The sequence below is a fragment of the Meleagris gallopavo genome, chromosome Z, assembly GCF_000146605.3.
Source record: "Meleagris gallopavo isolate NT-WF06-2002-E0010 breed Aviagen turkey brand Nicholas breeding stock chromosome Z, Turkey_5.1, whole genome shotgun sequence".
Lineage (NCBI taxonomy): Eukaryota > Metazoa > Chordata > Aves > Galliformes > Phasianidae > Meleagris > Meleagris gallopavo.
Genome location: NC_015041.2, coordinates 15,737,347 through 15,751,666, shown reverse-complemented (window position 1 = coordinate 15,751,666; position 14,320 = coordinate 15,737,347). Strand labels below are relative to the sequence as shown.

Sequence of the window (14,320 nt, the reverse complement as noted above, 5' to 3'; positions counted from 1 at the left end):
GCAACAGGGCCACTAGCCGGCCACCTTTCTGGTGAAGCTGTGCTAGATGCCAACCATCCGCATTGTGCCACATTCCCAGATCTGTACATGGCCAGCGCTCGCCAGGCAATGGATCCCTCCTCAATACAAAGAAGGCAGAACCAAAGTACAAAGACAGCAGTAAAGAAAAAGAGTCAGAGCCTGTCTCACTGTCACATTTTGGAGATTTTCAGCTTGGTTCAAGATGTCAAGGCTGTATTACTACCTGGAGCATATAATATTTTTCCAAACAGTTTCGATTTAGGTTCAGAGTCACATGCCTGGGATATGAATCAACTGCAGATATAACTCCTACAGTGCCTATATGTAAGTTTCTGGTATCTGCTGTAGACTATAGAGTTGGTCAATTCAGCAGAATATAATGAATGTGTAACATCTAGGGGGTTGTTAGGCTGACCAAACATGGACATCATTTTACTGTATATCCTCTTTATGCTCTTAGGCAAAAAGTGCCTTCCTTAATTTTCTTGCATTGCCTTGCTTTACTCAGCAGCAGCGTGTCTATTCCACTGCACAAGTATAAAATTATCTACATGCCCCAAGCTGCCAGCACCACTCACTACTCTGGGCAAATATCTGCCTTCAGATAAACAGATTATCAGCCCATTTATTGCTACTTACTATTATTTCTGCCATGGTAACATCCTAGTATTAGGTTCACCAGGGGAACCTCCTTTATAAAGCAACGATCCGAATTCCTAACTTAGGGAGGTACAGGCCCAGCCAAAAAGGCAGCTTTTAGACATGAATCCGCTGTCGTTTTGGTGGATGCAGAAGGTTTGGAACACCCTCTGTGAACAGCTGCATTTGTTGCACTGCTTTGTTGGAGCATCACTACCTGCTTCAGCCGTAGTAATGTGCTCACAGTTCTTGAGAACCATTCTTTTATTATACCTTGCATACTAATTAGGTATAGCAATAGCTTCCTTATTTACATTCTGCACTCCACAGTTAAGTCAGCAAATGGGTAATTTCTGAAATGATGATGCAGATAAGCACCCCAGGCACGGTGACTGCAGCACCACACTAGCAGGGCCAGGTGGGCGCAGCACATGCCGGCACAGCGAGGACGGCTGCACCCGCACAGCACCACAGCTCTGCACATGCTCTGTGTGCCAGCACAATCCCATTCACGCTCTGAGGCTTGTTTGTCTACAGGCAGCACTCTGCTGCTGAGGCTGGGCAAGCTGCAGCATCTCTCGGAGATGCTTGCAGCCAAATTAACTCGCTGAAGGTGTTCTGTAAAAGCTAAGGGATGTCATTTTAAGAGCACAGCAAACAGAATATACTATTCCCATCAGGCTGGTGAAATGTCCTTGCCTTGACAACAACCCGAAGCCATAAAGCAAGTTTAATTCTCTGACAAGAAGGTTGGCAAAAGCTACCATTGTTTACTGTAATATACGGGATTCCTCCTCAAAAACCCTGGAGATGGTGTTTGCCCGGTGCGGTTGTAAATATTGAGATAGACCACAATGGATTTCAGTTCCTCATCTGTATTTGACCAGCAGAAAGGTAAGTCACTTCTTCTGATTTCAAAACCTCCAGTGCTCCCATGCCTCCCATGCAGATATACTAAGATTCCCTGACAGAATGAATGGTAAGATTTTTTGGAAGAGGTCAGGTCTCGTGGAGATTGGTTTTGCTTACACAGGAGGTAATTTCTTCTGACAATCTCAGACACAGATATTTCAGCCTATTTCTATATTTATGTATAGAAATAAAATACTTTAGCAGATAAGCTACAGTACTTGATTGCTCTTACATCAACATCAATAAACAAACACAGATTTATTGCTTATATTGTATATTTGTGCTTTTGTGAACATGCATATTTATAAAGCAACTGAAACAATAGCAAACAAAGTAATTTAAATGGAGAAAAATAAGAATAGCTTATTTCTTATATCTGCTGGTTTGTATACACTGAGAGGATAGGTGGTGATGAGTGATTGACTTTGCTTTAGTAAATGTTAGCCGTATAGGTAAGTATTGCCGTAATTATGAATTTAAGATGTCCTTAAATGCCACAAAGTGAGGATTTTCTACATGATAAGGTTGCTATGGAAATACTAGTGCCTCTTTTCTGTCTGTTTTTAAATTAAATGAATGAAACGTCCTGTATTTATTTGCCTAGACAAGCTTTTCTTTCTTGTTGTTTAATGCACAATCAAAAATATAGTAGTATTCCTCTTACGCTCTCAAAGCAGAAAGCAGTCATGTTCGCTCATCTGTGTTCCAATACATTTCTCTTCAAGTCAGCTTGCAAGATTATCTGTTTGCAGCAGCCGCTGTTTCCAGCACATGCTCGCAAAGTGCCCCAGCTGATGTGGCCACGCCGGCCCCACACTAAGGGTACCGAGGGGCTGTGTGCCACACAAACAGGGACAGGACGTCCTGGGTCATGTTCAAATGACGTACGGAACATTTCCTCCAGAAGTACAGAGGTGTGGGGCTGACCGAGCTTCAGCAGCTCCAACAGCCATTCTGGAGCTGTCCTGCAGCTGCTGCAGCGCTCTGAGCACAGCGAGGGCACGGAGACACCCTGCGCTTTTGGTGCTGCGGGGCTGGCTGGTGTATAGGGAGCTTGGTGCCAGCAAGGAGGATGGAGTGTAAGCAGGGTTGGAGGAGCAGAGAGGGCTGGGGAGCAGACAGCAGTGAAGGAGACCACTGATCCAAACCGCCTTATCTGGATACAATTGAGAGAGCGGGGAGGCAATACCTGCCAGTACCTTCCTGACTCCTGCTCTGCTGCTGTCCTCTCGCTGGGACATTTTCCACGCTGATTCTATCACTATTCCCGTACAGCACCATCTCCCAACCCCACCTTCCGCTGCTCGTGCAGCATCTTCCGAGCAAACGGCGCCCTCCGGCGCTACCCCTCAGCCGCACGGCCACGGGACTGCCGGCTCACCGAACTGCCTCGCTGCCCGCCTTCCTGCCGGCTGCAGAGACGCGGGCGAGCAGGAGCAGCACGCCGTAAGGGACACTGAACTCACCCGCAAAGGCAGCTCTGTTCAAAGCGTATGATGGATTTAGCTAAGTAGTATTGAGTGCCTTGACATATTACCAATTTAATGAAGAGTTTTTTTGCGAGGAAAAGAAGCATTGTTACTCTTTGGAGCGATTTCTGAGAATGACAGAATGCAGACCATGTATTAAACACACTGATCAACATCCATCAGACCGATATATCTTCCCCTACAATCCCATCTCAATCCCAGTTATCAGAAAATTCCTCCAACAATAGTGAAGAAAGAAAATCACACTGTCTCTGCAACAATTATTTGATATCACTCATCTGTAGCGGTAGCAGAGTGAGACTTCCAGAAGCTAAGCCTTTCCTCTCTGCTTAATACTGCTCGGTGCCATTCATGTTCTGTACCTGGCTTGAGATATTTAACAATTAAACAAAGGAATCAGGAAAAGGTCTGGATGGTCACATTCATAGCCAAGTACACACAGGGATTATTACTTTGTTGAACAATCAATGAATCTTTAATATTATAGATCGAGTTATGGTTTCCAACATCTGCACTCATCCACCCATGTCCCACACCCAGGAGGGGGCCACCAATGCTGACACAGGTTACCCCAGTACAGCCAGAGTGGCTATATTATTTAAAACATCAGAGAATGGGGATAAGAGGATGCTCAGTGGATGCAAACCCTTGTTTGTAACAGTAAATTGCAGCAAAGTGAGACTGCATTGTTGCACTTCAGTTGCTGTCAGGGATTCATTGTGTTTTGGTGAAAGTAAGCAGCATCTTCTTGGTGAAATCACACAACTGTCAGCATCTGCTGATAAGCAGTGGGAAATCATATACGGCACTTCGCTACTGAGTGCAGGGTGGGAATACAGTATGTTTGCTTACTGAAAGAGGGCAGAAAATTGTATGTATAAATATTTCTTCTTACTGGTGAACATAAATTATTCTGTCATCCAGCTTTCAGCTCTAAAAGCCCATGAATTTCATCAGGGTCCGAATCCATCATTGTCAAGTCTGCGTACAGTCAGCCAACATGCAGTGACATTATTTGGATCTTACAAATCCAATGCAGTAGAAAGCAGGCACTTACGTACACCTAATAGCCGCTTTGTAAAATAACAGTTCAGCCGACATCACGAATTGTGTAAAGCACAATCTCTTCACATGAAAGTCAGAGTGTTAATTGAGTATACTTTCATTGCTGTGAATCCTGTGATCTTTCTGTATGTTTCTTTATGTATCTCCTTTCAGACCAAAAGGCTTTTATTGTACGTGGGACAAACGACACGTTTTTAAAATACTGCAGCTCATTTCAAGTAGGTTGGCTTTTAGCTGTGATTCTTTCTGAGAATTTTAGCTATGAAAAAAAGCTTCACAGCTGTTTTTCCCTACCTCTGCTCCACACACATGCTGTGAGATGGACTTCCTGCCTTCCTGAAAATCACTTTCATGAATAGCACAATATTTTCCAAAATATCGTGTATATAAGACAACAGAAGTGCTCCTTGGCATTTACAGGGCAGTAAAACCACAGAAATACAGCTAACATGTTTGCAGATGGAGGACAGACCCCCTCACTCCTGGGAGGGTTAAACTGAAAGAGAATGGAACAAGAGACTACATCACTTGCAGCCTGGTACAGCCTGGTGAATGACATCCAGGACCTCTTCAAATTCCCTAGTCCCTGCCATATGAAGCATCAGAAGACCACATAACCATTTCCCCTCTTCTCCACACCAGAGCCACATAGGTTGTGTTAGAGAGACCCCACCCGCATCCTTGGTCATGCTCCAGAACTAGAATTAGTGTCTACCTATTCTTATGCCAGATGCACCACATAGTTCTCTTTAGTTTCTGTTGGCCCAGTGTCCCCTGCCAGTAGGGGAACAGCATGTCCCATGCACCTCGCTGCTCTGACAGCTAGGTCTTCTGGTGGGGAAGAGCAAAACCTAATCTTGGCTTCATGCCACTGTTCCCTAGCAGAACTGGAGTTCATGCTCTGCTAGAGAAGGTGCAGGGAAGACTTATTCAGTCATCCGTCATTCATTCAGCTCTGCACCCTCTCTCTGCATGGGAGGACAATTGCTCAGAGGAAAGCAAAGCACAGAGGAGAAGGCACTTGAATCAAAAAGGGCAGAGGGAATCTGTCCCAGATTCAAATTTGTTTCCATGCCTTCATCTTCCTACCAGTTTGCCCTAGGTAGCAACTAGTCTGCTCAGGAGATGAAAAATTTCTTCTTCTGACTGGATTACTCTGCTCCTGACTCACAGTTGGAAAACAGAACTTACAAGGTACTCAAGAAACATATTAAAGTGGCATTGAGGGACATGGCTAGTGGGCATGGTGGGGATACACTGATGGCTGGACTTGATAATCTTAGAGATCTTTTCCAGCCTTAATGATTCAATGATTCTAAACAGCAAAAAGTTTAAATTTACATGAATCATAGAGCTGATGACCACTCTGTTACACAGTCTGTACCTGATTTCTTCCCCCACACCAGCTTCTCCATAACTCTCCCATACGTCAGCCATCAGATGCAGCTGTCAGAGGCACTGTACCAGTGCTCATGGCACCTCCTGGGAAACTCTGAAAGGTGGCCAAAATGAACAACACCTGTGATGATCCTCTGCCTTGTTCCTTGCTTACCATCTAGCTCACTGCGCAACCCACTTTTGTTTTGGATCTGTCTCAGCAGCACACAGTTCAGAGTTTCTGGGAGAAATGTCTAGTTCTGTGAATGGCAGAATCTCCAGCAGAGTAGAAATTAAGAATTGTATCAAACGTGTAAGTTGAAAGACAAGTCAGGAGAGGAAAAAGGAAATTTGCATTAGTGGAGCGGAGAGGAAATAGGAATCTGAGCACTGCTGAAGACAGATTTATTATCACAGAATCACAGAATCACAGAACGGTCAGGGTTGGAAGGGACCTCAAGGATCATGAATATCCAACCCCCCTGCCGCATGCAGGGCCACCAACCTCCACATTCAATACTAGACCAAGGCTGCCCAGGGCCCCATCCAATCTGGTCTTGAACACCTCCAGGGATGGGGCATCCACAACCTCTCTGGGCAGCCTGTTCCAGCACCTCACCACCAGGGAGGTGCTCCAGTCCTCTGATCATCTTTATGGCTCTCCTCTGGACCCTCTCCAACAGCTCTCTGTCTTTCTTGTACTGGGGGCTCCAGACCTGGACACAGTACTCCAGATGGGGCCTCACAAGAGCAGAGTAGAGGGGGACAATCACCTCCCTATCCTTGCTGGCCACCCTTCTTTTGGTGGACCACAGCCCATTATCAGCAATGCAGTTTTCCCAAGTCCCCATCCAGGACTCCAGATCTGACAAACCAACCTTTCCCAGGGTAAAAGCTGATTGCATTTCCATGGCAGCCAAGTTTTACAGCAGAGGGCGATGATTTTGTTTCAGGGAGAGAAGGCCACCTGTGGGTGACTATACAAAGCCTAGTGCAGAGTTAAAGCAGGTTCCTATTCCACATATGAATAGGATGGCAAATATTTTAAAATCAACTTCAAGGATCTTTTAACACTCAAAAAGATACATAAAAAAATTAATATAATTTATATTAATGTGCTAATATTAACACTGATTATGAAAAAGATTTTTTTATCAACTCTTTAAATTCTCTTTAAAACACCTACTTTTTTCTTTTTTTCTGAACAGCTCACAGATTCTTATTTCCAGAAAACGCAAGCATAAGGAAAAGTCACTCCAACCTGTCTTTCCTTTGTTTGACTTTGTGGCCTTATTTAGAAATCAGCTTTACTTCTGCTAACACAGCATCACAGCTCTGCTCTGTAGCTCTGGCCCGTGGCCATGGTGAATGGTACAGCTCACTGCAGATGTAGTTCTCTTTGAGTCAGCAGGGATAAGAAACTCCTCTTTTCAAAATTAAAGATGAGATGGTAGCTGACCAACAGTGCACACTAGAGCACTTTATTGTAACATCAGATTTAAACCAAAAAAATCAACTTGTTTGACTGCTGGATTTAAGAGGCTGAAAGCCCATCTGAAGCCAAAAGGCATGTGGAGCACGGGATGTGCAGTCTCGCCATCACAACGAGTCATCTCAGTCACTCCTCTGGAAACAAAAACCTGTTGTGTTAACATTACCTGTAAAGAAGAAAGGTTGCTTGGAATCCAGGACTAAGACAGGCTTGTGAAGTTTGCCCTTCCATTAAGAGGGCCATATAAAATAATTACTTGTTTTTTAAATTCACTGAGTGGAAGGTCATAAGAATAATGCAGTTTCAACTCAGGGATCTCTACAAGATAACGAAGGCAACATGCTGCTCCACATTGGTCATACTTGCACAACTCACAGAGTTGAAAAGCACACAATCCCAATCCCAACCAAGAAAGTATTACTAAAAGTTGGTAGCTAATCATTTTGACTTCCAATAAATGTTTCTAAATTATAAAATGCCAAATAAAAGCAAGAAATAGACATAAAAACATAAGTTAGTAACCTACTCTAACAAGAAAAATTAGAGCTTGTGTCACTGATTGTCATGGATTGTCACTGACTGCCATTGATTGCTGAGTGCCTAGGAAGGACTCTACAACAGGGCGAAACATCATTTCTCCATAAATTAACCATCTAAGTGAGGGATCTGTTTAGTTACCTGTGCCTCTGAAACTGATTTTGCTTAGATCAAGCATTCGGGCTTTCCCCAGACCTCTTCCACTGTCTGCTTCACAGTCAGATTGGGGATTTTCCTTCTCTTGCCTTCTCTGAAAATTTACCTCATAACAGCTATCTTCATGTTTGCGAATGTTATATTTGGATAGATGCTTAAATACATATTAACACATGGTCAATACCTATGTCTGAAAATAGAAACCTTTTTTTTTTAATATCAGTTCACAATCTCATGAAATACCAATGACAGAATATAAATATATATATATATATATTCTGTCATGGAACTGTGCCTTTCTGCTGTTTCATTCTTCTCTCATGCAGGTAGCTGTACTCCTATGTAAGTGTAGGGGACTGAGAAAATGCCACATAGGTACAGATTCACTGAGGGCATTGGAAGACTGCATGTGGCTTTGCATCACTCCTCATTTTAAGCAGGACGTGTCTCCCCTTGGCACAGCCTTTGTAATTTCAAGCAGACCTGCTTTTTGTTTTATGTTTGCTCTGAAATCTCAGAAGCTGAGGAGTAAGACGGTTTTATAGCACTTTGTCTAAGAGACATCATTCAGAATATGGGGTTTGGGACATTTTTTATTAGCTGCAGATGTCCTTCAGTTTTGCTCTGCCATCACTAGTAGAAAATGTGCAGAACTGTGCCCTTTCAACCCATTAATGACAGTCTCCTTGATGAGTATTGATACTTTCTATGAAAAATGCATTTGAATGCATTCTTTAGCCAGCTCTTGACTGGTTCTGTGGCAGGACTGTGGCTCTCCTCGTTGGACACAGCACTCAGAGGGGTGAGCTCAGGGCTGACTGAGGTCCAGGGACAGGCTGAGAAATGCTTCCTAGTCTGACAGTGCCAGCCTGTAAAATCAGAGTCCAACATCATTATTTGGAAACACAGGAAAATGTTTCAAACCAACATTTTTGTGTTTGAAGTTCATAGCCAGTTATTATAATAGCTAGAATTAGCTATTATAGTTAGTGCAAATAATTAATGCAAGGTTAATGGGGATGAATTCTAACAGTGTTTTATATTATTTAGTTTCCTTCTCTCCGTGCAAGTAAGGTTTCAGAGCAAACAGAAATGTACTCTTTACTGTACAAGAAATACACCTTAGTCATGGGTTCCAAGAAGAGTTAACTTTCCTGTGCACACTAAATGCACAGGCATTGTTAACACAAAACAGAGGTGCTGGAGGTGCACTCCCGTGCACAGAGCATTCCCCAAACACCTGGAGAGAGGGATAAATTCTCCATCTTTAGAGGGGTGCAAGGATAGCACAGGAGCTGAGAACATCTGTGTTTCGATGCCAAACTCTCTCATGGAAGTGCAGTCAAGCACAAGATGAGCCAGTTCAGTTCTTACTTCACTGTTTCTCAAGTCATGTTCCATTATTGTTCTTTTGATTTCTTACGAGAAGTGGAAACTTTAAAGAAGTTTTGTAATGCCATTTCAACGTTTACATCCAGTAGTTTTTGGAGGAAGCAAATGATGAAGAAAGTTTGAAATGACTAATAAAAGCCACAATGCTCTTTGGATACACTTTGTTCCATCTCAAGTTATACAGTCATACCATTTCAGTGAAACGTATTGTTATTTTCACTGTTAATCATTTGTACTTGCTCCCGGCTTACTCATGGGCACACTCCTCCCTGTAGGTGATGCAGCAGAAGAGACTGACTTGACTGTGGTTTACCAGGCGGCAGCTAACGGTGATGTGAACACACTGACTGCAGTCATTCGAGAAGATCCCTCCATCCTGGAGTGCTGCGACAGTGAGGGTAAACGAGGCTGAGCTTTTTCTCAGGGGAATCCCTGCTTTGGATTGCCATTAAATTTTCCATTTTAAGTCCTGATTCTCGTGCTTGGAAAATTATATTTAGTAACAGGAAATGAGAAACTTGTGTTACTCTTTGGAAAATCCCCTATAAATGTATAATCCAGATATTCTTTTATCCTGTGTTTGCATGATCGGATAGAAATAAGCTGTTTTGATACAGTCAGAACATTAACAAGCCTTTAAGAAGATGCTGAGAAATTTCTGTCATTACAGAGTTTTTATCAAAGCCAAATGCTATACATTCCACACGTCCTTGGAGCAGAGGGTTCCAGTAATTTGCACTTCAATAGCATGTGCACAGACACACACCAAAAAATACAATATTTTGCTTTGTGGTTCTTTGCCCATAGGCAAACCATGCAATATGTGATGATCTAAATAACCCGTAAGACTCCACTCCTTTTCCTTTCTGCTTAGTTTACTGTGTAATGTTCCTACAAAGCACTCTCCTGGGGTTGATTTTTACATGCATCTATTTCCCATGTGATTTAAAGCTACGGATCTATGGAAGCTTCTCTCAAGGAAGTCCTTGTTTATTCAAAAAAATTTGATTGCAACTTCTTTCAAAGGATTGAGATTAACCCTGCATATTCTAATCCTTGCCAGTATGAAGGGCAATGAGTGGAGGCAGACTGATCAGCAAAGGGGAGCATTTCAGCTCCAGAATAATCTTGTTTTGTACGTGCAAATGTAACTAAGATCAGTCTTGCAAGACAAAACATGTGTCCGTATCCTGCCGATATGGCATAACTTTATCTTGAGTAGTATATATTTGCTCAGCAGTCTTAGTGAATTCAGAAAGGATCATTACTCTTCACTTGCACCTGGTTGCATATTATGGTTTCTAATATTCAGGTTTATTCCCAGCTTACTACTTTTAAATTGCTCTGTCAGATTCCTCAGGAAAGTCTTTGCTGTTATTCAGCAGTCAAAATAATGGAAGGAAAGGAAAGCAGTTAAGTAATGCCGTAATACTGAGCATTAAGAAAATCTGCATAAGTCCGATGGTGGATTTCAGTCTTTTTCCAGCACAGAAGTGGTTTGCTGAATATAAAATAAGTTCTCACCAAGAGAAAACTATCCCAGGGCAAATCCAGTCATTAAAATAAGTTGTTAAAAAATCATCACAAAGACACACATTTGCATGAAACAGGGTTTGATTTCATATATTTTTTGAACACAGGAACACAGGATGAAGCTGGTTTGAGAAAATTAGCCAAGCATGACCTGGTGACTGTTCACTTTGAAGGATATCATCTTTCAGTGTCTGAAACCAATAGTTCATGCAGGAATCCTGAGAGTAGAAAATGAATGTTCTCTCCAGATGCAGAGTTAATGAGGCAGTGTTTTCGCTATGCTATTTTTTGTAATCAGTGGTAATCTGCTGAGTTACCGCCTGCCTGCAAAAAGCTGAGTACAGCTGTTGGATAGTCGCGAGAGAAAAAGCTTGTTAGTTTGCCAGTGCTAACCTCAGCAAATAAGGAAATGTCTCTATCTTATGGCTTTGACTAATAAAAACTGTAGAAGAATAGCCAATCCCTGCAATTCTGTCATTCTGTGATTTGACTTTCTTCCCCAGGTTGCACACCTCTGATGCATGCTGTGTCGGGGCGCCAGGTCGATACAGTGAAGCTTTTACTGAAGATGGGAGCCAATATTAACACACAAGATGCATGTGGACGTACCAGTTTATCTCTGGCAACTTATCTGGTATCAGGACTGGGGGGTGGAAGAAAAAATGGGTAGAGAAAAAAAAGAACTAAATATTTTAGTGGAAAATATTGGTGATGTGTGGATGGTTGGGCTGGATGATCTTAGAGATCTTTTCCAATGTTGGTGATTCCACGATTCTATGATTTGTTTCTAGATAGCAGTGAAAATGTAAAGTTCACTATAATGCAAAACTGGGAGCTCTGTAAGATTCTCAGAAAAGGATCAAAACTCCTTTCAGAGTGTCCTTCATCTTTCAGTTGCAAAATCAGCATGTGGCGTGGGAATCTCACAACATCCAGGGTCCTCTGCATGGTTTTCAGAAAAGCCAGTTGTTTCCTGTGCACTGGAAAAGAGCTTGAAGTTCCATCCGGTCTTTATAGGCAGATTAACTTCTCCTTTCTCCCTCTCAGTATCAGATTTTTACTGTTCAGCAGGGAGTGCATTTCTGTCTCAACTCTGGGTGGCCAACTGTCATGTTTACCTGCACACTTGAGCACTGCTTTTCGCTTCACTATAGAGCTGGACTTGGAATGGCCAGGTGCAAGGTGCTGCAGGTGTCAGTGCAAATCTTAAGTGATCCAATCTCCCAGTTAACCCACTTGCAAGCAACAGTAGAGGAAGACATCCCATGAAGAAGCTGGGGAAGGGAGATGTGGTGCTCCGGTGCTCTCCATCTGAGGCACACAATTATTGTCCTCTTCTCCTTGTCTGGTCTGCTCCACACTGGAAGGAATTCAGGATGCATGGAGAGGGGGACCACATTAGTTGGGCAGAGGGGTTGACCATTGACTGGATAAATGCCAGTACTTTTGAGCAAAAATAGTGGCACCTTTATTAAATCAATCCCTTGCATCTTCCTGCAAATTCAGTATGAAAACAATGCTTCTCCTCAGCTGTTAGGTGTTCAGCCAGAAAATATGTGTATAAAGTAGCAAAACAGACCATTTCATTCAGTGCAAGGAGCATGCCCCACTTACTTCAGCACAAACATTTCCTCTGCCAGATACTTAAAAAAAAAATCCTGTAATTAGTATCATGCTCCTTTTTTCCTCCCTCTTTTCCCACAGGGGAAAAATATTCTTTGGGAAGAAAAAGAAATGACTGGAAAGGATTTAAGCCACCCAGGCTTCAAAGTTTCCATTTCTGTTTCTGTGATGGATATAATCAGAGGTCTTGAGAGCATTTGGTTGCGATGTCTGTCCAGAGAACCGAATTCAACAGAGCTCTGTGCTCACAATCCCATGCAGAATTTGGTAGTGTCATACTTCCATCAAGAACCACAACAGATATGTTCCGATTCCAACATTCTTTTTCTCTATAAATGCTGGTAATGCTGATCCAACATAGATCATACTGGAGGGAATGGTCTTTATTGATCGCTTGCACAGATTCAAAGAAAATACTTAAACACACGCTCATTTTTCCTGGTACATTTCCTGGAACTGAAAGATTTATGCAATCACAACCAGATTATTTATTTGTTGTTTTGTTGAGGTGATCAATACAAGGTTTTAGTCCAAGAACTGACTCATCCCATCTGTTTCAGTGCTGTTTTCAGTCAATTCAAACTTCTGCAACAATCCTTATAAGACTACACTCTAAGGCATATTAGTATTGATTTGATATCACCGCTAAAATACCATAAAGGAAATTAGATCAAGTGTTCATGTTCTTGGTTTAACCTGGTATACTTAAATTCACATGCAGGAATATGTGTAGCATTTGTTAGGTTTACAGGAATTAGAAGGTTTTTAATGACTGTTTACACATTCAGTACTTGCCACAGATGCAGAAGAAAAGAATGTGTTGTAAATAAAACTTTGTTTTAATGGATGAATTAGTCTGAGACAGACTCCAGAGGGAAAAATTCTCAGTGCTGAGACCAATGTTGGAGAAACCAAAGACCATTTCCTCAGCTGGCTGAAACAACCAGTGACATGCCAAAGCCAGAACCACCGAGCAAAGACCTGGCCTGATGTATTTTATTTTCCCCTTTGACATACTACAATTTCTTTTTTAGGGCTGGTTGGAAGGCTGTGTCAGTCTGCTCAGAAATGGTGCTAAGCAAAACATACCTGATAAAAACGGGAGGCTGCCACTACATGCTGCTACTGCAGAGCCCGACGTGAGGTATGTCTGAGGATCCCGCAGCTTTTGCTGATTGAATCTCAGCAGGTAGTCCTCAATTCAGCTACACAGTCCAAAGGAGAGACCAAGTCACAAGGTTAGCCTTGACAGTTGCACTTGTGACTTGCCCTTCTGTTTAATGGTTATCATAAAGAGGAGAGGATAGAAAGAGGGAAAAGCATTGCACAGCACTTCTATAACAGATACAGCCAAGAAAGGTGAGGAGACCAATACAAAGTCACAAAAGCAAGAAAAAGATATATATATATATATATAACAGAAGTTGAAACTCTAGGTTTCCCTCAACCCTTCTTCACCTCCCAAGAGAAATTTTACAAGAAGCTTCATTTCTGGATGTTTCCTCCAAGCAGTACAGCACATGTGTGAAAAGTTTTCCACACGACAATCTCTCTGAGAGCCCCTATAAAGGGGAAGCAGAGGTTTGGTGGACTGTCTTGATTTTAAACTGGAAGAGGGCAGATTTAGATTAGATATTAGGAAGAAATTCTTTACTGTGAGGGTTGTGCATGTTCCGTCCTTGCAAGCATTCATGGCCAGTCTGGATGGGGCTTTGAGCAACCTGGTCTAGTGGCAATTGTCCCTGCCTATAGCAGGGGGGTTGGATCTAGATGATCTTAAAGGTCCCTTCCAATCCAAGTCATTCTATGATTCTATGATTCTGTGATTTTTAACTACTCTTATTTATGGTGCTGTAATAGCTAAAGCATGCGTAGATCAGAAATTGCAAGAAAGATTCTTTGTCTCATTTTCATCTGTGATGATAGCAAGTGCTTTTTGAGACTTGATTTGTACATTTGAATAAATTTGTTCAAAAATCTTTCCTAAGTATGTCATGTCTGGGGACATTGGAGACAGGTAAAACATTTAGCAGATATAAAATATCACTGTGACTTAATCATGGAGGTTATGGGTTGTTTTTTT

At 42.3% G+C, this 14,320-nt stretch overlaps 1 protein-coding gene across 1 annotated transcript in view; it reads left to right on the top strand.

The window, feature by feature from the left end:
• The first annotated feature begins 1,153 nt into the window (after nucleotides 1-1,153).
• Nucleotides 1,154-14,320, top strand: part of ANKRD55 (ankyrin repeat domain 55) — a 51,944-nt gene continuing 38,777 nt past the window's right edge. The window contains exons 1-4 of the mRNA XM_010725432.2: nucleotides 1,154-1,554; nucleotides 9,357-9,479; nucleotides 11,118-11,248; nucleotides 13,272-13,381. Coding sequence (XP_010723734.1) covers nucleotides 1,515-1,554; nucleotides 9,357-9,479; nucleotides 11,118-11,248; nucleotides 13,272-13,381 — 404 coding nt within the window. The 5' untranslated portion in view covers nucleotides 1,154-1,514. The remainder of the gene's footprint in view (nucleotides 1,555-9,356; nucleotides 9,480-11,117; nucleotides 11,249-13,271; nucleotides 13,382-14,320) is intronic.